Below are 25,830 nucleotides of genomic sequence, written 5' to 3' on the forward strand. Positions count from 1 at the left end.
GTTCAGTTCAGTTCAGTCGCTTGGTCGTGTCTGACTCTTTGCAACCCCATGGACTGCAGCACGCCTGGCTTCCCTGTCCATCACCAACTCCTGGAGCTTGCTCAAACAAACACAACTGAGGGTCCTTCCCTTTTCACTTGCAGCTCCCCAGGAGTCCAGAGCTCACCCTCTTTTTGAACACAGGCATGTATGCATTTCTTGAGGTTTTGGAATGAGGTGCCCATGTGCAGCTGGTAGAACAGGGCGCAGGGTCCTGTCCCTGCCGGAGGATGTACCGGAAGTGCAGGAAGTGGCTTGTGGGGGTCTCCCTGCCACATCCCAGCTGTGCTGCGTCCAGAAGTCACAGAAGTGAACTCTGTCTGCTGCCTTTGCATTCCTGCTGTGACATTCTCACCTCTCCCCAGGTAGTGTGTTGGGAAAAACCAATAAAAAACTCAGGACTAACCTTTCCAAATAGTCCCTCAACCAACCTCCACTTTTCTTCCCATCCTGAATCACTTCATGTCCTTTGAATGTCCAGTTGACTCTTGGCTGCCCACTAGGACAATGTTCCACTTCCTTCTGTGGAATAAAAGGTCTTTGCAATTTGGTCCCATCTATTTTTGTTTCCAGGACTGCCTTCCACTGGTGATTTTTGTAAACTCTCATGGCAAGCCCATAACCTATTCCTGCCCCATACATGCTAACAGCCTCCCTCCAGTGTCTTTACCCTTCCCTTTGTCTCCATCATTTCCCTGATTTTGTTCTTTATTCAGTGTCAATTTTATGTTAAACCTGTCCCTGGGCCCTCCTCTGTCTCCCCAACCCCCCGGGACTGGGACCCACCATTGAAGCTCACTACTCAGCTCCCTTTGCTGTCCTGGGATGTCTCTATGGGTTGCATGCACCAGCCTGCCTCAATATGGAGCATCACCATCAGGTTGGGGCTCCGAAGTTCACTGTTTTCACCTCCATCCACTAACCCAGAATCCCAGCACCTGCACAGGTCCCTCCCTGAACATCAGGCATTTCTTTCTGGGAGTCCTCCACGTGCTTGAATTCCCCTGTACCACAGCTCTGACTTGTCCCCTAGGAACAATGTCAGCCTAATAGCCGATTAGGCTGGCACCTTGGTCCATTGTGCTTCATTCCCACTAACACCAAAGTGGCACAGTGGCATATGGCCAAACGGGGTAGGGTGGGATAGTCATTGTTTCTTCTCTTTTTGAGCTCTGCTCCATTAGAGGAGTCCCAGCACAACACCCTGCTGCATTTCCAAGTTGTATATGAACAGCTCTTGCAGATTTTACTCATAGCCAAGTTCTGAGATTATTTTTCTTACTGTCCTTAACCCTGTGGAGGTTAAGAATTAAACACCAGAGTTAAGAGTTGAACACCAGGCCTCTCCTAATCCTTAGTGGATATTCCTGTCCAGTCTCTGTATGTTTTGCTATGATGGTGAAGAGAATGGGGCAGGCATGGCCATCCTGCCTCCCTGGAGCCCCAGAGATCCTGGGCAGCCAGCTGGAGCGTCTTCTCCCTGCTCTGAGCTTCTGTAGTTTACAGTCCCTACAAAACTCCCAGATACCTTTACCCTACTTCTAGGACCTTAGTGGGGGCACTTTCCATGGAAATTCAATTCAGGCAGGATGTGACAGAGACTTCCTCGTTTTGTTCTGTCTATCTTGGTTTTTATAACAAAGGGCAGAGCAAGCAGCATGTATCTTAATGTGGAAGGTGGGTGGATAATTCTGTCACAGAAGAGCTGGTCCCTTCTACTGCGCTGCCAGCTCATGTCTAGGGGACCTTAGCATCTGGAGCCAGGATACTTCGCGATTGTCTCCCTTGGAGGGAACTTGAGATCACCTGTCATTTTGGACTCTTTGCTGCTACCTGCCAGGTATGTGACTCAATCCTGTCTAAACCTCCACTTTTCAGAAATGGGACTCAGAAAATGAGGGCTGAGGAGATAGCACAGCATGGGTTGGTACCATCTTATCAGCTGAACCTGGCTGCAGGATAAGGATGTCAGTGTGACCGAGGGGAGATGCCTGTTCTGGCAGCTCCACCTGAAGAGGAAGGATTCAGACACATCCCATTTCCCCCTCAAGCCATATGAAGCCTCACTGAAGATCTCTTCTTGGGGAAATTCATCTCCCTTAGAGACCAGGGGTGTAAATACACTTCTGGACCTATTGAAATAAAACCAAAGCAAGCCAGAGAGCATTAATTAACAGTTTGCAGAGGGCAAAGCATTGCCGTGGGTGCTGGAAGAGGAGAGGATGCAAGAATGCAAAAGTCCTACCCCTGGGGGCTGAAATCTTAGGACACAGGGAATGAGAGAGGGGCAAAGCACACACAGCCCAAGCCTACAAAAGCAGCAAAAGCAAAATAAAATAATGTTTAAAGAGAAACTCAAGTGCTGAACTGCAAATCAAGAAAACATTAATGTTGTTCAGGAGTTGGAGATGCAGGAGGACAAAACTGGAATGAAGCTGGAGTGTGGCCAGGTAAAAAATGAGAAGGAACAAAGAAAGAAGAGGGAGGATAAACTTGGGTGGAGGGTAGCGGCATTTCAGCAGCACTTCTTTGGCACTGGTGTGCACAACCCTTATATCTCCCTGTGTCTTCAGAGGCTCCCCACCAACAGAGCTTAACTCTAACTTAGGACCTCCTTTTTGGCCATCCTTCGCCTCCCTGGGTCTTCCATCTTCCTCAAATCTGCAACGTGTCCAGTCTCTCACCTTTCCCCAGTAAAACCTCCCCATCAGAAAAGGAAGCTGAAATCCATTTCCACTGTGATGTGAATAGCTGCGATCAGAAGGGGTTTCCCCTCAGAGGGGTAAGGATCAGAGCATTTCAACTGCTGAGGGAGGTTGTAAAAGGCAAACTTCTGGCAGCAAATGGGGAGGAGCATGCTCTTTAGAACAGGAAGGGAGCATTCAGCCCCTCTGATTTCCCTTCAAGAATTCACCAGACAGCCTCCCTCCAATTAAAGGCTTTAAAATCAGCTCCTTGGGTGTTGGAAGCAAAGGTACTATGGGGCATGACCTCCTGCTAGAGAAGATGCTGTTGACAAGGTCTGAGGGAAACACTCGTTTTAAGCTGTTTTATCAGAAGTGGTTTTGTTTGTATCCACTTATTGGTTGGTTAGTCTTGCGGCTGACATCTGGGGACTCAAGCCACTTCTTCAATTGCCGGGAGATGCTGTCAGGGTGAGTGCTGCATTCTGTGACCAGGTGGTCCCTAACAGGGGTCGTGACTTGGGGGACAGGAGAACTGAGGTGCACCCCGCCTTGACACAACACTGCTGGTGAGGAAGCTGCGTCCAGAGAAGTGCAGAGCTTAGGAGGAACTCCCCCAACTCCACCACCTTCCAGTCATGTGTGCGGGGCAAGTCACTTAGCCTCCCTCTGCTTCAGTTTCCTTGTCTTTATCTTGGTCCTATAATAGTAATAATACTTCTGATATAGGATAGTCCTGGGTAGATAGTAAGCACTCAATTCATATTAGTTTTTATTATTGTGGACACATGCATGTATGTATGTGTGTTTATGACCTCTTCCACCTGCAGCCTCAGTGACTGAAATCACAAGAGTGTATCACAACAGAGAACTGCAGTCCTGATAGTAATTCCAGGGTCTGGAACGCACGGACTGACTGATAGATGCAGCTTCCTCCTTCCCCAGGAATATGGGACCTTGGATACGGACCCTGCTGTGAGGCGCCCCTTCCCCCAGCTGTGGACCTATCTAATGCCTTGTTGCGACCTTGGGAACACCCAAGTTGTTCCTAGCACAAGTCTTGACTAATTCCTCAGAGTCTGGCTAGTCCGTATGGTTCTGTAAACACCCTCTGAGCCCCTCTAGTTTCGGAAGGCATTAGCTGGTGCTGATGTACCCTTAGAGCTTCACATCCATAGGGCTCTATGTCCTTTGCTCCCAGTTGGTGGGCCTGTCGCAGACACATTCCTGCTGGCAGCCAAAAGGGTGAAAGGCTAGACTGCCCAGCCTGAGCCTGGACTCTGGCCCAGGGCCTCTGTTCTGCTGATTATTGTGTGACCATATTCCAATAGCTGCTGGCTATCAAAACAGCCAGGCCCCCTTGAAAGGGGACTCTAATCTCCTTCCTTAGGGGCCCCTTCTGATGCATGAATGGAGACTCCCCAGCTTAGCCTCTGCTTTCCACGAGGCAAGGCCCCTGACCGACTGACTCACAGGCCATCACCCCTCCCTCTGGCAGTGGTCCTGTCAGCCCAGGTCCTTCCAGCACAGAGGTCATTCTTGTTGCCTGCCTTCCATTAACTTACCTGCACACCTTCTCAGATCATCTTCTGCTACGTGACCAGCAGTTTTAAAGTCTTTCACATACTGTTAGCTTTTTTTTTCATTGCCAACTATCTTATTCTAAGAATTTGACAGGTTAGGTTGATTAATCAATTGAAAAAGAAGAAAAAAAAAATCATGACCTGAATAGTTGCAGAAAAATACTTTACTAAAACCTAATATGGTTTTCTCTCAGCTTTATGAAGTATGATTGACAAATAAAAATGGTATACATTATTTATTTTTTAAACATATTTATTTACTTGGCTGTGTTGGGTCTTAGCTGTGGCATACAGGATCTTTAGTTGTGGCATGTTAAATTTTAGTCACGGCATGTGGGATCTAGTTCCCTGACCAGGGATTGAACCTGGGCCCCCTGCATTGGCAGTGGAAAATCCTATGTACAGGATCACCAGGGAAGCCCCCCAAATTGTATATATTTGTACCATATGATATCTTGATAAATGCATTCATTGTGAAATAATAATCACAACCAAACTAATTAACATATCTACCATCTCACATAGTTATCTTTTTTGTTTGTTGTGAGAACACTAAAACTTTAATCTTAGAAAAATTTAAATATACAATACAGTACTATTAATTATGATCACCGTGCTATACATTAGATCTTCAGAACCTATTCATCTTATAACTGAAAGCTTGTACCATTTGACCAACATGTACCACATTCCCCCACCCTCTTCCCCTGCTAACCATCATTCAACTCTTTGAATTCAACTTCTTTTTTTTTTTTACTGTAAACTTTCATAAGTAGAATGGATAAACAAATTCTTACTATATAGCATAGAAAACTATTTTCAATATCCTACGATAAACCATAATGAAAATATTTTTAAAAAAGAAAGTGGATCGAACTTGGGTCTCCTGCATTGCAGGCAGATTCTTTACCCTCTGAACCACCAGGGAAGTCTCTATAACCCAGACTGTGTGTGTGTTAGTCACTCAGTCGTGTCCAACTCTGTGATCTCATGGACTGTAGCCCTCCAGGCTTCTCTGTCCCTAGAATTCTCCAGGCAAGAATATTGGTGTGGGTAGCCATTCCTTTCTCCAGGGGATCTTCCCAACCCAGGGATCAAACCCAGGTCTCCCCACATTGCAGGCAGATTCTTTACCATCTGAACCTCTAGGGAAGCCCAGCACAAACCAAAATGGAAATAAATATTTAAAAAAAAGAATGAATCACTTCACTGTACAGCAGTAGTTAAGACATTGTAAATCAACTACACAATAAAAAAAGAACTAAAGTCCTTCATGTAAACCCTGCTGGTGATATTACCAATGGTGTGGCTGGGGCTCTGTAGCCACAAGACCCCAGGAACAGGTGCCACCTCGCAGGTCTGAGGGGAAAGGAAAACCAAACAGTGGAGTAGGATGGCAGACAGAGGGAGAGGGGAGACTGGGGAAGCTGGAGAGTAGAAACTGCCATGGGCCTTTCTGCTCTGGGATGCTATGATGGAGTGAAAGGAGAGGGATGTAGCCTCTAGAAGAAGATGGGGAGCAGAAAGCAGATGTTTGGAAGTTGGAGGCAGAGGAAGGAGCTGATTTTTCTTTAAAGAGCATCCATCTCACCTTGAAGACTTAACAGCCCTCTGAGTTTGATTGGTTTCTTCCATTGTTCAAGTGAAAAAATTAAGGTTCAGCAAATTACATAATCTGCCTAAAGTCCCACAACTAAATAGAGGAGAAATATGGGGAGACTTGTATATTTCCCAAGATGAATCGGCTACCTTGATTCTCATATTCTCAGGCTCACTGATTCTCATATTACATTACCACAGCTCCCCAAGGGGCATCAGGAGTGAAGAGGGAACAGCCCTTGCTTGCACTGGGGCTGGATCTCTGGGGCCACGGATGGGTATGGGGAGGGATCGATGAGACAGTCCCATCACTGTGGTCTTAAAGATGCTATTGACTCAGTGACAGTTACCAAATGACCTCCTGGGAACTCCACCTGAGGTCTCAGGGTTGGAAAAAGGTGTCTTAGGTGTGGCTGGAGTTAAAAGGCAGCCAGGCGTGCATGCCACTTAGGAAAGTGCACTGTGTTTGTTCCTCTGTTTTGTGGACCTGATGTTCCAGGTCAAAGGGAATTGGGAACAGGTTTGGGCAGAGAAAAGGAAAACGCATCTGAGAGTTCTTATAGATTTCCCTTTGTTTGGGCCAAGTCACTGAAACCTAACTCAGCTCCCACACAATGCATGGCTCTATTCCTGGCTCTAAACAATGCAAAATTCAGAAGCTGCTTCCTCTGGGACCCTTTGACCCTGTCCTCTTGGAAGACTGTGAGTCCAAGCAAGGGTCAATACCACTACAAGCAATGCTGCCTGTTAAAATTAGAAGCAACTCTCACATCTGGCTATGACTGAAAAGAAGCCAGGCACTGGAGCTTGAAAGTACCTGAAAAAAATAGACTTGAGGCAATAACAGATGTCAGGCCTGATATGTGGAGTTCTAACTCTACTGCATCACTCCGTATGTCTTTATCCCTCTGCAGGTGGCCCCGACTGCTGTGGAAAAGTGATGGATTTCTCAGTCTGCCTGAACTCCTACCAGCGAGGACGTCTGCCCAGCAGTCTCTTCTTCCTCACTCACCTGCTCCTCCTCCTCCAGCCCAGGGCGATGCGCTCAGGTAACATGTCTAATCTGCATCCCAGACAGCTGGGACCTCAGTGAGCACATCAGTTTCTGCCCACCCCTTCTGCAGGTTATCCCAGGACTGAGATCTTGCAGCCTTTTACTAGGCTGTCTCAGGGGCTAAAAAATAAGCCCTCCATCCCAGTTGTTAAAGAGTCACTGACCCTGAACACCATCCAGCCCCTCAGTGCTCCTCCACCATCCTTTCAGGGCCCCCCTAACCCCAACAACTCCACAGCTCACAACCATGGCAGAAAGCATAGCGGGAGGGTGCCAGGAAAGTCTTATTGGTCTGTACTTAGGCTGAACCGGTCAGAAAATATTTTTAACTCCTCTCCTGCGATATAAGCCATAGCTTTTGAAGAGCAGAAAGGATCCTGGTCAAACCATCTCTCATGAAAGAAGCAACTAACAGAGAATGTAAACTAATTATGCAAATAGAATTCCCCAACTCCCTGAGCTGGTAACCAGGGATACCGAAGTGATTGACAACGCACAGCTCAAATCCTCAGTCAGTTCAAGGAAGGTGAACAGACATGATATACATTACTGTCCAGCTGTGTAACCAGAGCTGCAAGAGAAACGTACCCAAGGATCCGGGATCACAGCTAAGAGACCAATTTGTTTTTTTCCAGAAAGTCAAGAAGGGCCATAGAGAGGAGGTACTGTTTGAGTAGAACCTTGCAGGAGACAGTCTGTAGGAAGATGAAGACAGAGGTAAGCTGAGGCAGGGTATGTCCAGGAAAAGGGCCAGGCATCAGGCATGGGAGCAGCAGCAGCTGGAGAGAACCTGAAGAGGGAAGCTGGTAGGAGTGGTGTCCAGGCTACACCCAGTAGGGAACAAGGGGTCTCATATGGAGAGAAGAAATGTGCTCCCATGCTATATGGGCAAAGTGAAGGATGGGAGGAATTCATAAAGGAAGAATTGGGGGTGGGATTAAGCTGAGCTTTGAAAGAAGGAAAGGAGGGGCACAGAAGTCAGAAAAAAACGAATGAAGGCATGCTGGGTGGAAAGGCACTGCAGCAAGAACAGCAACTCTCATGGAAATTGCAGAAAACAGGGAGTAAAGCAGCCATGTGGAGACATCACTGCAGATGACAATCAAATGAAAGATCCAGATAAATAAAAATCTCAATAGCAGGATTTGATCTTAGATAGGAAAACTCATGAGGCAAGAAGCACCCCCCACCGATTATTTTAATATTCTTAACAAAGAATTATAGAAGCTGTGCGTGTACATTATAAAATATTAGAAAATCAGACAAAGCAAAAATAAGAAAACATCTATTCACACCATGCAGAAATGATCACCATCAATAATTTGGTCTTTCTTCTTTCAGATCTTTTATTCTGCACATTTATGAAAATACATCAATTTTTCTTCACATAAGAGGATAGTGTGCATTTTTTTTTTTGCCAAAGACTCCATTTAATTTAATGCCCTGGCCCTATTGAGACAACTGTCTCCTGAATAATATTGGCAGCTGGTTGGTTCAAACCAGCTACCAGTAGCCCACCACACATTTGTATCTGGTTATAATGTGTTTTGTATAGTTTTTAACGTGGCACATCCAACTATTTCATGACAATTACTTGTTCAAGAAACAGGATTGGTTGTCCTGTAGAGTGTTTCACCTTTGTCATTTGAATAGTTCATTGTGGATTTCTGAGCTGCAAAAAACAAATAAACATATTTCTGAGGCATTAAATTACACGGAACCGTTGGCAAAAAAACCCCACAAAAAACCACAAAACGTATGTACTATCTTATTTGAGGAAAGTTAATCTGGGCCACTGTCTGGGATCTTGTCCTAGAGGAGATCAGGGTGGTAGGCCATGAGGAACCCATTCTGGCACACGTCGGGGATGAAGTGGAATTCTCCTGCCACCTGTCACCATATCGAGACGCCAAGCACATGGAGATCCTCTGGTTCTGGAGCCAGGCCTCGAACGTGGTGCACTTGTACCGGAAGCAGCGGGAGTTCTATGACTGGCAGATGAAGCAGTTCCAGAACAGGACCCAACTCATCACGGACGATATCGCAGACGGCAGCGTGACTCTGCGGCTCCACCGCGTGGTCCCCGCCGACGAGGGTCTGTATGGGTGCCGCTTCCACTCCGACGACTTCACTGGGGAAGCGACCTGGGAGCTGGAGGTAGCAGGTGCGTGACCTGGTCAGTCCCCAACACAGGCGGGAGAAGGATCCATCTGGAAAGAGCTCAAGAGAAGATAAATTGAAAAGCACAGAGAAAGGGAAATTTTCTCTAATTAAAAAAAAAGAATATTAAGAAAGATTCATTAGGAAATGAACCCCCCAAATGCACACATAATGGCCCTTAAACAAAGGAAAAGACAATTATTTTACTCACAGTGAGGAAAAGGCAAATTAAAACTACAGAGAGGTAATTTTTCCCTATCAGACTGACAAACATTCAATAGTTGGACTACCCACTCTTGATGGAGGAAGCAGGCCCCTTCTTACTATGCTGATGAAATTCAAAGTCCGGAGCTCCAGGGTAGGGGGGATTTGGCAATAGCTAACAGGACTTCCTTTGTGTCTGCCTTTGAACAGTAATTCCACCTCTGGGAGTTGACCCTGGAGATATACCTCCCCCAACTCCAACAAGAAAGAAAGGCATTTGTATAAATTTACATTGTATAGCAGTGTTGCTGCTGTTCAGTCCCTAAAGTCATGTCCAACTTTTTGTGACCACGTGGCCTACAGCACATCAGGCTTCTCTGTCCTACTCAAATTCACGTCCATTGATTCATTGATGTCATATAACCAACTCATCCTGTACCACCCCCTTCTCCTGCCTTCAGTCTTTCCCAGCATCAGGGTCTTTTCCAGTGAGTTGGCTCCTTGCATCAGGTGGCCAAAGTATTGGAGCTTTAGCTTCACCTTTAGTCCTTCCAATGAGTACTTAGGGTTGGTGGAAACTCCCTAAATGTCCAAGCATAGGTGCTGAGTAAGGTCTATATGAAGCTATGTAGCCTAAAAAAAAGGAGAGAGATAGAGAAAGAAAATGAGGACAAGCGCTAAGCTCATGTGGAGTGATTTCTAGGGTGTTTTTAAGAGAAAAAAGCAAGATGCAAAAGAAGTTCTATAGCATATTAATTTTTGTGTAAGAAAGGAGGAAAAACATATCACAAAAGAAACACAGGAAGCTAATGAAATTGGTTATTTAAAGGAGAGGGAGCAATGAGATACAAAGGATGGAGAAAGGCCCGGGGCTTTTTAGATCTACTCGTTTTTTATAGCATTGACGTTTAAACCATATTAATATTTTGCATATTCAAAATATAAAGCTAGTTTACTTGGGTAGAGAGATTTTAAAAAGTATGCATAGCCAAGATACTTTAGTTCTGGCGGGATTCAAGAGATAGAGAAGACAATCTATTGAAATTTGGGATGGGATTACTCTTCAACCTAGAGGGACGGTCCTTTGCATTATATGGCTAAATACCAGCAGCCTTTCCCTATTTTAAGATGCCCTTCAGAGGTAGTGCTATCCGCACATGCCATCTACAATTTAGCCTGTCATTTATAGTCCATGGTGGACTGCAAGCCCACATGTGTTGAGTGATCACAGTCACCATGTCTTATGGTGACTGCAAATGGTGAATGGTGATGAACTTCATGTACATCTGGGAAGGAGCCTGATCTTTCCTACTCTTCTTGCCTCTCCCAGGACTGGGCTCAGACCCTCATATCTCCATTGAGGGCTTCAAGGAGGGAGGCATTCAGCTAAGGTGCCACTCCAGTGGTTGGTACCCCAAGCCACAGGCTCAGTGGAGAGACCGTCAGGGACGATGCCTGCCCCCGGAGACTGAAAACATCACTGAAGATGTTCAAGGCCTGTTCAGTCTGGAAACATCTGTGGTCGTCCAAGAGGGGGCCCACAGCAACGTGTCCTGCTCCATCCAGAACCACCTCCTAGGCCAAAAGAAAGAGTTTGTGATCCACATAGCAGGTCAGTGGGTGCCCACTCACCCTCATCTTCTTAGTCTTCAAGTTCTCCATGTCCATTATCCCTATGTGTGTGTGTGCTCAGTCACTTCGTCACGTTTGACTCTTTACAACCCCTTGGACTGTAACCTGCCAGGCTCTTCTGTCCATGGGGTTCTCCAGGCAAGAATACTGGAGTGGGTGGCCATATCCTCCTCCAGGCCATTATCCCCAAACCATCTATTAGGACACAAGGGCTCTGGAGCTTGGTTGTGTACAGGGCAGGCTGAACTTGACACCTGAAGCCATAATATTTAAAACCTACTAAGAGTACAGTAATTGGGGGAGGTTCCAGAAAGCCAATATTATTAGAGAGCATCATAAGAACCCATGTGTTCCTAATTTTATCCCTCAAACAATATTTATTGAGCACTCACGATGTTCCCCAAACCCCTGCCCTCAGGTGCACATCCCATGGGGGAAACAGATACACAAAAGAGTAAATTATAGCACATGCTCGAAGGTGTTAGGTGATACAGAGAAATATGAAGCGGGGAAGAGTGCTAAGTATGGTGGGTTGTATATATATACATGGGTTTAAAAGTGGTGAATCAGGAAAGAAGACAATGAGTTGAAAGTGAGGCCATTATCTAGCATCAAAGTTTTATTATGAGGGCCCCACTGATGGATTTAATGTTCATAGGGATATATATGTGTGTGCCACATAATTCACCCAAAATTCACCTGGTAATTGGGTAACTGGTAACATCTGTGTTAGCTAATTGCTTTTATGCAAAGGAGAAAGATATTTCGATGACAAGCATGTAGCTACAACTTGGAGCCAGGTGCCTAAGTGAAACTCCCAGGAGGCCCAGAGATAGGCATGCTTTCTTCTTGATGTTTCCATTTCAAAGAGATGGCTCTGAGCTCCTTAAGAAAATCATTCCTGGATTGCAAAGTTTGAAGGTCCTTATATAACTTTCAGAAAGATTTATATATATCTTGAAGGAATGTGCGTGCTAAGTCACTTCAATCGTGTCCGATTCCTTTTGACCCCATGAACTGTAGTCTGCTGGGCTTCCCTGTCCATGGGATTTTCCAAGCAAGATTACTGGAGTGGGTTGCCATTTCCTCCTCCAGGTGATCTTCCCGACCCAGGGACTTAACCCAGGTCTCTTGCATCTCCTGCACTGGCAGTCAGGTTCTTTTTTTTTTTAACCAGTTTTTTAAAATTAATTAATTTATTTTAATTGGATAATCACTTTACAATATTGTGATGTTTTTGCCACACATCAGCATGAATCGGCCACAGGTATACATGTGTCCCCCCCGTTCTGAACCCCCCTCCCACCCTATCCCTCTGGTTGTCCCAGAACACCAGCTTTGGGTGCCCTGCTTCATGCATCGAACTTACACTGGTCATCTATTTTACATATAGTAATGTACATGTTTCAGTGCTATTTTCTCAAATCCCGCCCTCACCTTCTCCCACTGAATCCAAAAGTTTGTTCTTTACATCTGTGTCTCCTGCATATAGGATCACCAGTACCATCTTTGTAAATTCCATATATATGCATTAATATACAGTATTTGTTTTTTTTGACTTCACTCTGTATAATAGGCTCCAGGTTCAGCTACCTCATTAGAACCAACTCAAATGCATTCGTTTTATAGCTGAGTAATAGTCCATTGTGTATATGTACCACAATTTCTTTATGCATTCATCTACTGATGGACATCTAGGTTGCTTCCATGTCCTAGCTATTGTAAACACTGCTGCAGTTAATGTGTGCAAGTTATGTGTGTCTCTTTCAATTCTGGTTTCCTCAGGTTTCCTCTGGTTTCCACTATGCCCAGTAGTGGGATTGCTGGGTCATATGGCAGTTATATTCCCATTTTTAAAAGGAATTTTCACACTGTTCTCCATAGTGACTGTACCAGTTTGTATTCCCACCAACAGTGCAAGAGGGTTCCCTTTTCTCTACACCCTCTCCAGCATATATTGTTTGTAGACTTTTTGATGATGGCCATTCTGACTGGTGTGAGATGATACCTCATTGTGGTTTTGATTTGGATTTCTCTAACAATGAGTGATGTTGAGTATCTTTTCATGTGTTTATTAGCTATTGGTATGTCTTCTTTGGAGAAATGTCTGTTTAGGTCTTTTGCCCACTTTTTTATTGGGTTATTTGTTTTTCTGATATTGAGATGCATGAGCTGCTTGTATAGTTTAGAGATTAATTATTTGTCAGTTATTTCATTTGCTATTATTTTCTCTCATTCGTAGGGCTGTCTTTTCACCTTGCTTATAGTTTCCTTCTTTGTGCAAACGCTTTTAGGTTTAATTATGTCCCATTTGTTTATTTTTGTTTTTATTTCCATTACTCTGGGAGATGGGTCATAGAGGATTTTGCTGTGATTTATGTCAGAGAGTGTTAGCAGTTGAGTTCTTTGCCACTAGTGTCACCTGGGAAGCACTTGAAGGGATAGAGAAAGAATTTATAGATTTTCTAAAGGAAACAGTCTAAGAGAAGGGGAACGGGAATCTTGCTCACTTTTTGCACAATTTTTAAATTTGTGTTTAACCTTGACAAAGGGTGTTGGTCACATGGATTTCTGCAAGGAGACCATTTAGGTAGAGGGAACAGCAAGTGCAAAGGTCCTGAGGTGGAAATGTGTATAGCTATTGGAGGAGCTGGAAAGATGCAGGAAAGGCTGAAACAGAGAGCAAGATGGAGATCAAAGGTCATCAAGGCATAGGACTCTGAGCTCTTTACCTCCTAGGTCAGTGCTTCAAAAACCATCTGTGGTGAAGGACCAGTTCTTTGTGGCTCAATACTTTTACCAAGATAATAAAAACGCACTGCTAAAAAAAGAAAATTAAAAACCAACCAAAACAACACATTATGTTAAGTGAAATAAAAACAAACACAAAGGGACAAATATTGTATGATTCTATTTATATGAGGTACCCAGCATCATCAATTCATAGAGAGGAAAAGCAGAATAGAAGTTACCAGTGGCTAGGGTGGGAAGATTGGGGAGTTAGTGTTTAATGGGTACAGACTCTCAGTTTGGGACAATTAAAAAAAGTTCTGCTGGTGTCGGTGGCACAACTATGTTGGTGTACTTTTTTATTTTTTTGGCCACGCCACATGGCTTGCAGGATCTAAGTTCCTCAACCAGGGATTGAACTCAGTGAACTGCCAGGGAATTTCCAGTGTTAATGTACTTAATGCCACTGAACTATAAACTCAAAATGGTTAAGACTGTAAATTTTATGTTATGTTTATTTTACTACAATAAAAAAGAAAAAATGAAAGACCATTGAGATAAAAGCACCAATTTCATTATCTTCAACAGACACAAAATTATTCTATTAAATTTCAACAAGAGTTTCTAGAGGATTGCTCTGTTTTGCATGTATTTCTTTACTGTCTGGCCACTGTCTCTGTAAGCTCTGCACCACACCCTGCTTCTGGGCAGATCCTCCTTAGGACTCCTGGAGTGGGAAGAGAGGAACTGTCAGTCAGCCCTACATGACTTTGCTAACATTTCTTGCAAAGGTGTGATGAGAAGTAGAAGCCAGGTGCTTTCATGAAGGGCAAGATGACACATGGATTCATCAGAGCAATCAGTTCAGTTCAGTGTAGTCACTCAGTCATGTCCGACTCTTTGTGACCCCATGGACTGTAGTATGCCAGGCTTCCCTGTGCATCACCAACTCCCAGAGCTTACTCAGATTCATGTCCACCAAGTCGGTGATGCCTTCCAACAATATCATCCTCTGTTGTCCCCTTCTGCTCCCTTCAATCTTTCCCAGCATCAGGGTCTTTTCAAATGAGTCAGTTCTTTGCATCAGATGGCCAAAGTATTGGAGTTTCAATGTCAGCATCTGTCCTTCCAATGAATATTCAGGACTGATTTCCCTTAGGATGGACTGGTTGGATCTCCTTGCAGTTCAAGGGACTCTCAAGAGTCTTCTCCAACACCACAGTTCAAAAGCATCAATTCTTCAGCACTCAGCTTTCTTTACAGTCCAACTCTCACATTCATACATGACTACTGGAAAAACCATAGCTCTGACTAGATGGACCTTTGTTGGTGAAATAATGTCTCTACTTTTTAATATGCTGTCTAGGTTGGTCATAACTTTTCTTCCAAGGAGCAAGCATCTTTTAATTTCATGGCTGAAGTCACCATCTGCAGTGATTTTGGAGTCCAAAATTATAAAGTCTGTCACTGTTTCCATTGTTTCCCCATCCATTTCCCATAAAGTGATGGGACCGGATGCCATGATCTTAGTTTTCTGAAATGTTGAGTTTTAAGCCAACTTTTTCACTCTCCTCTTTCACTTTCATCAAGAGGCTCTTCAGTTCCTCTTTGCTTTCTGCCATAAGGGTGGTGTCATCTGCATATCTGAGGTTATTGATATTTCTCCCAGCAATCTTGATTCCAGCTTGTGTTTCATCCAGTCCAGCATTTCTCATGATGTGTTCTGCATATAAGTTAAATAAGCAGGGTGACAATATACAGCTTTGACATACTCCTTTCCCAATTTGGAAAGAGTGTTTTGTTTCATGTCCAGTCCTAACTGTTGCTTCTTGACCTGCATACAGATTTCTCAAGAGGCAGGTCAGGTGGTCTGGTATTCTCATCTCTAAGAATTTTCCACAGTTTGTCAGAGCAATAGGTTGCAATTATTCACTGGGTTTAAGATACCAACACCTTGATTTCTAATGCTCTTAGATGTAAAGCATGAGTGAGAAGAAGTAGAAGGAGGTCAGGGCTGTGATCACATAAGTTCTAAGATGAAGGACTGGACAAAGTCCATCAGCTCCTTCCTTTTACATCCCTCAGTTTGCAGTATTTTCCCCTCTGTGCTGAGCAAGTTCAAGTTCCCACTCTTCCTCAGAAGATGCCTCTCCTGAGCACCATGTAATGGCTCTCATGCCCATTTTACAGATGGCTGTGGTGGGGCACATGCTTCCCAGGTGGCTCAGTGGGAAAAGAATCTGCCTGCCATGCAGGAGACACATGAAATGTGGGTTCAATCGCTGGATACAAAGATCCCCTGGAGGAGGGCATGGCAACCCACTCCAATATTCTTGCCTGGAGAATCCCATGGACAGAGGAGCCTGGTGGGTTACAGTTGGTGGGGTTGCAAAGAGTTGAACACATGACTGAAGTGACTAAGCACGCACACACACTTGGTAGGGCCCAGGAAGGGTCAACCAGTCACTAGAAAGATTTTCGGGCACACAGTGTCCGGACCAGTCTTCTCACTTAGTATTTAGTGATGAGTGCGGTGTTTTCCAGATGTGTTTTTACCCAGAACCTCTCCCTGGAAGAGAGCTTTCCTTGGGACTCTGGTGGGCCTGCTGCTCCTTCTGGCTTTCCTCATGATGCTGGTGCTGTACTTCTTTCGGAAGCAACGGAAGTCCCAAGGTACCAGGCAGTCAGGGGGCTGCCCTCCTGGAACTGGCTTTGCCCAGGAGAAAAGTGGTGGAGGCAGCCATGGTGGTGGGGCGGGGAAGGCCACTGCTGAGTGGACATCTTGCCCGGAGGCAGGCTGGAATGGGACTCGGAAAACAGGCAGAGGAGCACAGGCACCGACCTCTACTCCCCTTTTTCCTTCCTTTCAGAAAAGCTGAAGAAGCAGGTAGAGAAAGACAAAGGTAAGCAGGAGGAAAGACGAGCTTTTCACCCACATCTCTGACTAACAGAAGTGGGGGCACTGGGTCAAGAAGACAAGTAGGTCACAGGGCGTTAGGGGAGTTTGGGAGAGGGCAGAGAAGGATTGAGGCAGAGGTTTACTTTCACTTCTCTTGCCTTGGGGCCTGTTCCCCCCCCCCCCCCCCCCCCCCCCCCCCCCCCGTGTTCAGCCCAAACTGGCTCTCCAGAGCATGTGGTTTCCAAGTCTGTGCACTTTGGAGAAGCAAGCCCTCAGTGATGAATGGCAACTTTTTGAATGGCAATTTTTCTCTATTCTTTGTTTCTTTCTCCAGGGAAACTCACAGTGGAGCTGGGTAAGTTCTGGGTGCCATGCCCATTCTGCTGGCCCTGGGCTAGGGGGGTAACCCATGGCAGAAGCAGGGGTTCAGTGATTTTAGACCCCCTTTGGAGAGCACTGAATCACAGTGATCTAATTCTATATCCAGCCCTCTGCACATCCTGCCTTTCCCCTCCCAAATGGATGTGTGCACACCTGCCAAGGAAGTATGACTTAAGATTTTCTGGATAGATTTTGCCAGGCCCTCTCCTGCAAATTATATGATTCAGTTACAGTTCCACATTTAAAGGTCTCCTCCTTCTGGTTCATCTTCCTAGGATAGCCATCTCTTTTTAAAGCAAATGTCACCGAGAAAGAAGGCATCTGTAATTTACCAAAGTGAAAGTAATTTATCAAATCCACTTTTCTCCCCTGGGGGACTCAGCACCTTGAAACCATGTTGGGGGAGGAGGAAAGAGTGAATTCAAAGGATAAGGGGATGGAGGAGAAGGACACAATGTGTAGGAGAAGACCTTGAGAACCACTTTGTCTGCCCCAGAAAAACACCAGACAAAATAGTGAAGTAGAAGCTTGTCTTGCAGTCTAGCTAGTCATGCAGGGGAAAACAAACAAAAAGCAATTAACCAAACAACAACAAAACATCATGATAAGTCAGTAACACCATGGTCTGAATTAGTGTATATTATTGCCTTTCCTAGTCTTAACTTTTAAAAGATGGCATACAGTAGAGAACTCAGAGGAATGCATTTCTGGTGGCAAAATTTCAGAGTCTTGGTATCTGGCCAGGGGAAATAATTGAGTGTGATATCCACCCAGTTTTTTAAATAATGTAACCAGTAAGTGACCTTGAGGTTCATGCAGGAGGTGCCCATTGCCTAGACTTACACAGGACTTCCTCCCTAGGAAAAGCTTGCAGTTTCAGGGCAAATGTTTACCCTTCCCAGCCCTGTGCAGATTTCTGCTGTAGAGCAAAGAATAGGATGAGGAATAAGAATCTTGCAGATGGGTGATGCAGCACCTAAAACAGGATTGGAATGAGTAGTAGTTTGAGACTATGAAACCTTGTTTCAGTGACCTAACTGCCTTGCAAAGGTGGTTTCACTCATCCAAAGGCTGATCTTTTCTCTTGGGTTCTGCTTACAGGGAAGCTTCAGGTAGAGCTGGGTAAGTGACTCTCCCCCGCCCAGAACTATTTCTTCTTGTCTACCTTGTGGCATCTGGTTATCTGTGAATGTTCTTCTGATCTCCCAAGCAGGTATGATGGCCAGATTGGAACCCTGCTGGCTGTGTGGGTGGCAGGAGGAAGGGGAGTGGAGCAGGGGTGGATGCAAAATTTGATGTGTGAACAAGGAGGCTGAAGGGACTTTGTTCTAATTCTGCTTTTCCTTGGCTACTTCAGACTGGAGAAGGGCTGAAGGCCAGGCTGGTGAGTGAAGCCTATGTTTCTCCCACTGTATACTTTATGTCTCAGCATCCTAGTCACATGCTCTAACCAACTATGCTTCATTCTGATTTATTCCATTGCTACACACATGTATTAATCTTTGTCACTCGGTATAGGTTATATTTGACTTTGACTTTTATATTTATTTTTACATTGTCCTGAGGTATAAGCATACAGTAAATCATTGGTGCCAATCCTGGTTGCACATCAGAATTACCTAGATTCCTGGTGCCTGCCCTCAAAGACTCTCACCTGTGGTTCTGGAATGGGCATGTTACCTTACATGTAAATATTTGTCCCTGTACCTTCTTCCATTTCCCCAGTAAAGCAACCACTAATGTGCATCTTTATTTTGTATGCATTCTTGCAAGAGGAGGAATTTCTGTTTTGTGCACATACATTGTAGTTACTGTAGAGATATTTACGGTCTCATGCTGTTCCCTGCTTTTCTCACTCATCACTGTGCTTTAATATCCATCCCTGCTGCCACATGTGAATCTAGTCTGTATCTCCTCACTGCAGAGCACTCCATTTGAGCCAGCCACCCTGCTGGAGTAGACATCCAGCCTTCTTCTAGCTCCATATCACTACAGACCACTAGTGCTGAATAAATTGTCTTCTGGCCCTGTGTGGAGATTTCTCTAAGAGGAGAAGTGCTGGCCCACTAGGGATGTCTCACTAAGTGGGATAGAGGGATTCCTGAAAGTAGCACCATCATCCCATGCCAGCAGTGCATGGAAGCTCCATGAGCCCACATCTTGTGTGAGCCAGCTTTCTAAGCTTGCCAGTCAATGGAGATGACTAATTATTTGGGTTTGCAGTCATCTGAGCACTAAGAAATCTGAGCATCTCTTTACATGGTAGCTAGCTTTTGGGCTTCCTCTTCTGAAAATTGCCAGTTCATGTCCTTTGCCCATTTTCCATATGTTGTTGCTATCTTTTTCTTGTTGATTCACAGGACAGGGCTGGTGTCAGTGCTGGGGAATGGAGCCTTTTGGCTTGCAGGCATCCTTCATGCAGTATTATTATTATATAATATATATGATAGTAATCTCTCATTGTTATTACACATTGAGAATTCCTTCTTCTCTTCTGTCATCTGCTATTAGCTTTGTCCAATGGTGCCCCTTATTGAAAAGAATTAGTTCTGATAAAATATGATTTATCGCACTTTTACTTTATGGTTTGTGTCTTTGAACTTTTGTTGAAGATCTTCTTCACATTTAGGTCACAAATCTAGTCTCCTACATTTTCTTCTACTCACTTTATATGTTATGTGTAAGTTTTCTTATCCATCTAAAATTCACCTTTTTTATGTGGTGTTAGACAAGAATCCAGTAATTTTTCTCATATAAACAGTTAGCTTTCCCAGTGCCACTTACTATACATATTTGTGACTTACCCATTGATGTGGATATCACCTTTAGTGCATATTCAGTTGCCATGTCTTGATGGGTCTGCCTCTTGGTCACCTATTACCTTGGCTTTTAAAGTACCTGAAAGTACAAGTTCTTCTCCATTTCCCCTTCCTTTTTAAAGTTCACAGACCTTTTTAAAATATAAATTTTAGGATAAATTTATGAAGTTCCCCAAAACATCCAAAAGTACTTTTGGCTGGGGTTGGTTTGAATTTACAGCTAAATTTAGGGAGGATTGAAATCTGTATAGATTTGAGTTATTCTATGCAAGAGCTCTAGACTTGTGAAGTTCTACTGGTTATTCTGATGCAAAATCAGGGTTGAAAGGCCCTGCTATAAATTTACAGAGCTCTGAAAACGTCTTCTGCTGCTTCTGCATTTTGTGACTTTGGTGCTCTCTTCTGTAATATAGGATGAGATAAAACAGAAACCAACGCAGAACAGCTCCCAGTAAGAAAGAGAGCAAAGTCAGGGTGTCCAGAGTATGTCTTAGGACAGGAGCTGAGCTCAGCTGGGCCTCCTGGGGACTAAGCCAGTCAGAAATGGAGGCTTTGTTTCCATCCTTCAAGGCATCCCAATTGCCTGTATTGGTTCTCTTTGCTCACATACTCTGTCATCCCACTATCCAGTACCACCTCAACCTGCACACAGCTTTGGCGTAAGCCAACACTGGCACCAGCCTCCCTACCCAATCCCAAATTCCTGGGAAGATGCCATGGTGGACCCAGGCTAGTCTGGGTCCAAACAAGTTATCATGGTGGAAATGAGATTATTTAGTTTACAGGCATCCTTCATGCATCTTGAGGCTCCCTCAAGGTTCCAGAGTTACTGACTCAGATCTCTGAGCCTCTTTTTCTTCTCTGTTTGGTTTCAGAGTGGAGAGCAGCTCAACGACATGCAGGTAACTGAAGCCAAGGAACTGTATATCTTGTGAATTAGGTTGGCTGGATCTTAATCAGAAGGGAGGTATCCAGAACTGAGATTAGAGGAAGGGTCTGTCCAGGAGCCATGTATGGAGCCTGCATACAAACTCACAGGCTCACTTGCACACACACACAACGTGACACATATGCCTGCACACATACATGGTCATATGCACAAATGAGATTGCACTCACACATGCACACATTTGTGTGCACTCTGATGCTCCCACATGCATATAACTTTCTGGGTTTTACTAGATTTGTTTCCATCTGGCAGAACTTCCCACATTATCTGACAGAGGGATCCTTAGGGTCCCTGTTCATCAAATGAGTGTGATTTAGTCGGGGGGGGGGGAGGGTCGGGTGGGTTGCTGGAGTGCAGGGTACTGAACTAGATGATCTTAGGGGTCCCCTACAGTTTTAAAATCCTAACATGGCGTACAACAGAGGCCCAGAGCTCACCAGTGATCTCAAGGTCATCCTGAGTGATGAGAGCAGCCAGGAAGAACCAGTCCTAAGCTCCTTCCTATTGACTGTGCGTGTGTGCTGAGTCACTTCAGTCGTGTAGGACTCTTTGCCACCCTATGGGCTGTAGCCGGCCAGATTCCTCTGTCCATGGGATTCTCAAGGCAAGAATACTGGAGTGGGTTGCCATGCCCCCCTCCAGGGGATCTTCCCGACGCAGGGGTCAATCCCTCTTGCTTATGTCTCCGGCATTGGCAGACGGGGTCTTTACCACTAACGCTACCTGGGGAGCCCTCTTGCGGTCCAGGTCTTGAGAAAAGTGAGCCCACCTCCATCCCCACAAACCTTCCTCATTTGCTCTCTATGCTCTGTATGGCACCATGGAATTCAAGAGCCTTCCGGTTCAGGAAGGAAATGAATTCCTCTTATCACTTTCAAAAGCTAGGGAGTGACTTCTGTGCCTCTTCAGTCCCAGGGTGGTGGGGGGAGGGGCTTCAGGAGAGGGGTGACTATTCCACCGATTTCTCCATTGGGAGGACTAGACGTTTGCCCAGCAGGGGAGGGGACAGGGACGTGGGTGGGGGCAGAACGTCCCTGGCGGGCACTGACCCTGTGCCTTTGCGCAGTGGATGTGACCCTGGATCCTGGCTCCGCCCACCCCAGCCTGGAGGTTTCCGAGGATGGCAAAAGCGTGTCCTCACGCAGGACGGCGCCAGGCTCAGCGGTGGCCGACCCTCAGTGGTTCTCTGAGCAGACGTGCGTCCTGAGCCGGGAGCGCTTCTCCACTGGCCGCCACTACTGGGAGGTGCACGTGGGCCGCCGCAGCCGCTGGTTCCTCGGTGTGTGTCTGGCAGCGGTGCCGAGTGCCGGGCATGCTCGCATGAGCCCGGCGACTGGCTACTGGGTGATGGGGCTGTGGAACAGCTGTGAGTACTTCGTCCTGGACCAGCACCGCCTCCCGCTCAGCCTGCGCGTGCCGCCCCGCTGCGTGGGCATCTTTCTGGATGTTGAGGCTGGAAAGCTGTCCTTCTTCAACGTGTCCGACGGCTCCCACATTTTCACCTTCACTGACACCTTCTCGGGGATGCTCTGCGCTTATTTCAGGCCTAGAGCCCACGATGGCAGCGAACACCCAGATCCGCTCACCATCTGCCCATTACCAGTTGGTGAGAAACGCGTCCTCGAAGAGGAGGACAGTGACGCCTGGTTTCAACCCTCAGAGTCCTCGAACCCTGCCCTGGGCCTGTGGTGAAGTGCTTTTGTGGCCACTGGACTGGATCCTGGGCGGCTTCCTGGATACCCAGCTGGCACTATGCTCTCCTGCTTCCTGTAAAGCCAACAGACACACTCACCCCACTGTCTGCTCCAGAATGTCGGCAAAAGCTAAAAGGATCAGTGTAGCAGAAAGGGGGCAAAGAGAGACCTTTGCCCATGTAGATGTGAATGTGTACATGTATGAATATAATTTTCTCTCTTTTTTTTTCTTAAGAAAGACACTTCCAAAGCTTATGTGTGTGTGTTGTAGGATTGAGCAGATCCTAAACATATGTTCATGTTGCTAGGAGTCACAGTGTTCAGTGTGAAGACATGAAAGAAACTGGAATGGGGGGGAAAAGAGGAGATAATTTATCAGATAAGATTAGGGGTGTCAGTTAATTCTGTATTTTAATATTTTTGTATGTATTTTCTAGCTCTAGAAAGGTCTGGAAACAATTACACTTCATAAGCAATAAGTTCGCCTTAGGCTCAGATGCTAGTTCTCACTGCCAATTAACACCGAAATGAACTTGGAGACGTGGTGAAAGTAGGGAACATCTTTTGCTTTTATGTACAAGAATGCTCAAAAATGGATGGGGACATAGCAAAAAGACACTGGGGCTAGGTGAAAGGGGCACCATGGACCAATTATAGGACAATTGGAACATTAAAATGAATAATGACAAGAATTGCCCAACAAGAGGTCAATTCACTAAGTGTGCTGAGAGGTTTCTTTAGCCAGAGACAAGAGATACAAAAAGAAAAAAAACCCCACAAAACAAACAACAAAATATAAAAATATAAAACAAGACATAAGGGAAAGGAGAGAATGAAAGAATAATTGTGAACTCAAGGTTTTTACTATGCAATAGATGCATATTGTTGATAAATAGACAGATGTAATATAGTTCGTAGCTCTGTCTACACTGAGGGCTTAGAAACAATAATACCCCTGTACCAATGAGCACATCTAGCACTGAGATCTTAGTTTTTAGTTACTATTTACTACTGAAAGGAACCAAGGCTCCTTGGAGAAATGGTGGACTTCAGGGCCGGGTCAGGGGAAATACGTGGTGAGATTCTGAACTATACTAGGAAATATTTATTTGGTTTCTGACCTAGATTTTAGAACAGAGCTCTTAAACCCTTGAAATTTTCTAAAATATAAGATTCATAAGGATGTCTTTGGATATTCATAACAAGCCCTTTTAACCACACCTGAGTTTATATTACTGAGATAATTTTTAGAAAGCCAGTAAGCATGGGGCTGGTTGCCACGGGAACCAACTATGTGACTGGAGGGTTGTAACTTAGCCCTACCTTACCCACCTACCTCAAAGAGGGAGAAGGGGCTGGAGATTGAGTTTAATCACCAAGGGCCAATGATTTAACCTGTCATGCCTTTGTGATGAAACCTTTCCATAAAACCCCAAAAGGACTTGGTTCAGAGAGCTTTCAGGTTGGTGAACACTGTAGATGCAGGGAGAGAGGTGTTCAGAGAGATCAAGGAAGAAGCTCTGTACCCCTCCCACATACCTTGTTCTATGCATCTATTCTACCTGGTTCCTGAGCTATATCACTTTATAATAAACCTGGAATCTTGTTAGCAAACTCTTCCTGACTTCTGTGAGCTGCTCTGGTAAATTAATGGAACTCAAGGTAGGGATCTTGGGAATCTCCAACTTAGAGTGAGTGGGTCGGAAGCACAGGCAACCTGGATTTGTAATTGGTATTGAAAGAGAGAGGGAAGTCTTGTAGGACTGAGTCCTTAACCTGTGGGATCTGACCCTATCTCTCGGGCTTCCCAGGTGGTGCTAGTAATAAAAAACCTGTCTGCCAATGCAGGAGATGTGAGCGATGCAGATTCAATCCCTTAGTTGGGTAGACTCCATGGAGGAGGGCTTGGCAACCCACTCCAGTATTCTTGCCTGGAGAATCCCATGGACAGAGGAACCTGGTGGGCTACAGTCTATAGGGTCACAAAGAATTGGACATGACTGGAGCGACTTTGCATGCACACGCTAGGTAGATAGTGCCAGAATTAATAGATTAGGGGTGTTGAAATAAACATGTAGCAAAATGAGTCTGAACTATCATTTACCAGAATGCAAGAAGTCCTCAAAGAATAGTGGGGGAAATGTCAACTGGACAGAAAAGCCAGTTTGGAGGGACTCCCATTAGCCAAATTTGAACATCAAAGTAATTAATGGGAGTTATAGATTGAGGAAAAAGGAATCCAAGCATATGTGTATCTTTACTGATATGCATAAATAAATGAACAAATAAATGGGGGGGAAGAGGAAGTTTTACCAAATCACCCCCATCTCCTTCCAGTCTATCCCCAGTTTCCCTCTGTCAAGTTTCTAAAGGTAGGACCTGGTACATTCAGTTCTCCCCACTGTTCACATTTTCCATGCAGCTGTTCCTCAAACCGGGGAAAGGATGAAAACAACACCAATGTATGGGTCCCAATCCAGTGTATAAAGCACATCTGTGATGTGAGGCTCACCCTACCTGAGGTGGCCTTTGTGGTGGTTAACTCACAAAGACTGGCAAAGCTGAGAGCTCCTAGACTTTGACGGCAACATGCAAGTCATCCTTGTCTCCACAGGAATCTTTCATGGAAAGACAAAGATTCCCATGGATCTGGCACAATTTTGGTGGGCTTATATATTGGTACAGCTACTTTGAGGTCACTTTGGTAACATCAACCAATGTGGAGGACACCACGCCTCTGTCCTCCACACCACTCACATCTCCCCTGAGCCAGGCCTCAGTGGTGCAGGAGGTAGGACCAGGAACTCTGCGTGGCTTTGGGCAAGCAGTGAATCTGCCTGGAACTCAGTTTTCCCAGCTGTAAAATGGGGCCAGTCATCATGCTCTGCTGTCCCCATAGGACTGCTGAGAGGTTCTGAGGGGGCCAGTGTGAATCCCTCTAGAGGAGAGGGGTGCTGGGAGGTGGTGTCACAGTTTACCTCCCACACAAGACACTGCAGCTCTCGCTGGGCCCCCTTCCTTGAGCTGCCCTCACCTGAACTTCCATATTCATTAAACGTGGTGTCATTACATGAAAAAAAAGTTTCTAAACATGAACGTCCTCTGACAAGCAGTTCCACATCCAGGAATCAGTTCTATAGAAATATTCACACCTAATGATGCAAGAGGATGCTCGCTGTGGCAGTGAAAACAGAGGTTTGGAACCGTGTACTTGCTACTAGGAGAATGGATAAATATGACTTATTATTACTGTGGGGTACCACGGTGCTATAAATTTTTATGGTGCACATATATCTTTACAGGGAGCATATACTGCTTCTGTAATTTAAAAAAAAATTGATGAGTCTTTTCCTTCTGCCTCATCTCAATCGGCAAAAAATCACAAGATATTTTTTAAATGTAC

At 45.2% G+C, this 25,830-nt stretch overlaps 1 protein-coding gene across 2 annotated transcripts; it reads left to right on the plus strand.

Moving 5' to 3' along the window:
- Positions 1-1,707: 1,707 nt before the first annotated feature.
- BTNL9 (butyrophilin like 9) lies at positions 1,708-24,041 on the plus strand. Of its 2 annotated transcripts, none has more exons than XM_065918354.1 (11): positions 1,708-1,879; positions 6,820-6,954; positions 8,776-9,123; positions 10,654-10,935; positions 16,230-16,358; positions 16,556-16,588; positions 16,919-16,939; positions 18,067-18,087; positions 18,323-18,349; positions 20,660-20,686; positions 21,800-24,041. In XM_065918354.1, the coding sequence occupies exons 2-11, from the start codon at positions 6,846-6,848 to the stop codon at positions 22,423-22,425; spliced, it is 1,623 nt and encodes a 540-aa protein (XP_065774426.1). In that variant the 5' UTR covers positions 1,708-1,879; positions 6,820-6,845; the 3' UTR covers positions 22,426-24,041. The 2 variants fall into 2 exon arrangements, with proteins under 2 accessions (XP_065774426.1, XP_065774427.1); XM_065918355.1 differs by lacking the exon at positions 1,708-1,879 and adding an exon at positions 3,046-3,194.
- The last annotated feature ends 1,789 nt before the right edge of the window (positions 24,042-25,830 follow it).

Source organism: Muntiacus reevesi, chromosome 1, assembly GCF_963930625.1.
Source record: "Muntiacus reevesi chromosome 1, mMunRee1.1, whole genome shotgun sequence".
Taxonomy (NCBI): Eukaryota; Metazoa; Chordata; class Mammalia; order Artiodactyla; family Cervidae; genus Muntiacus; species Muntiacus reevesi.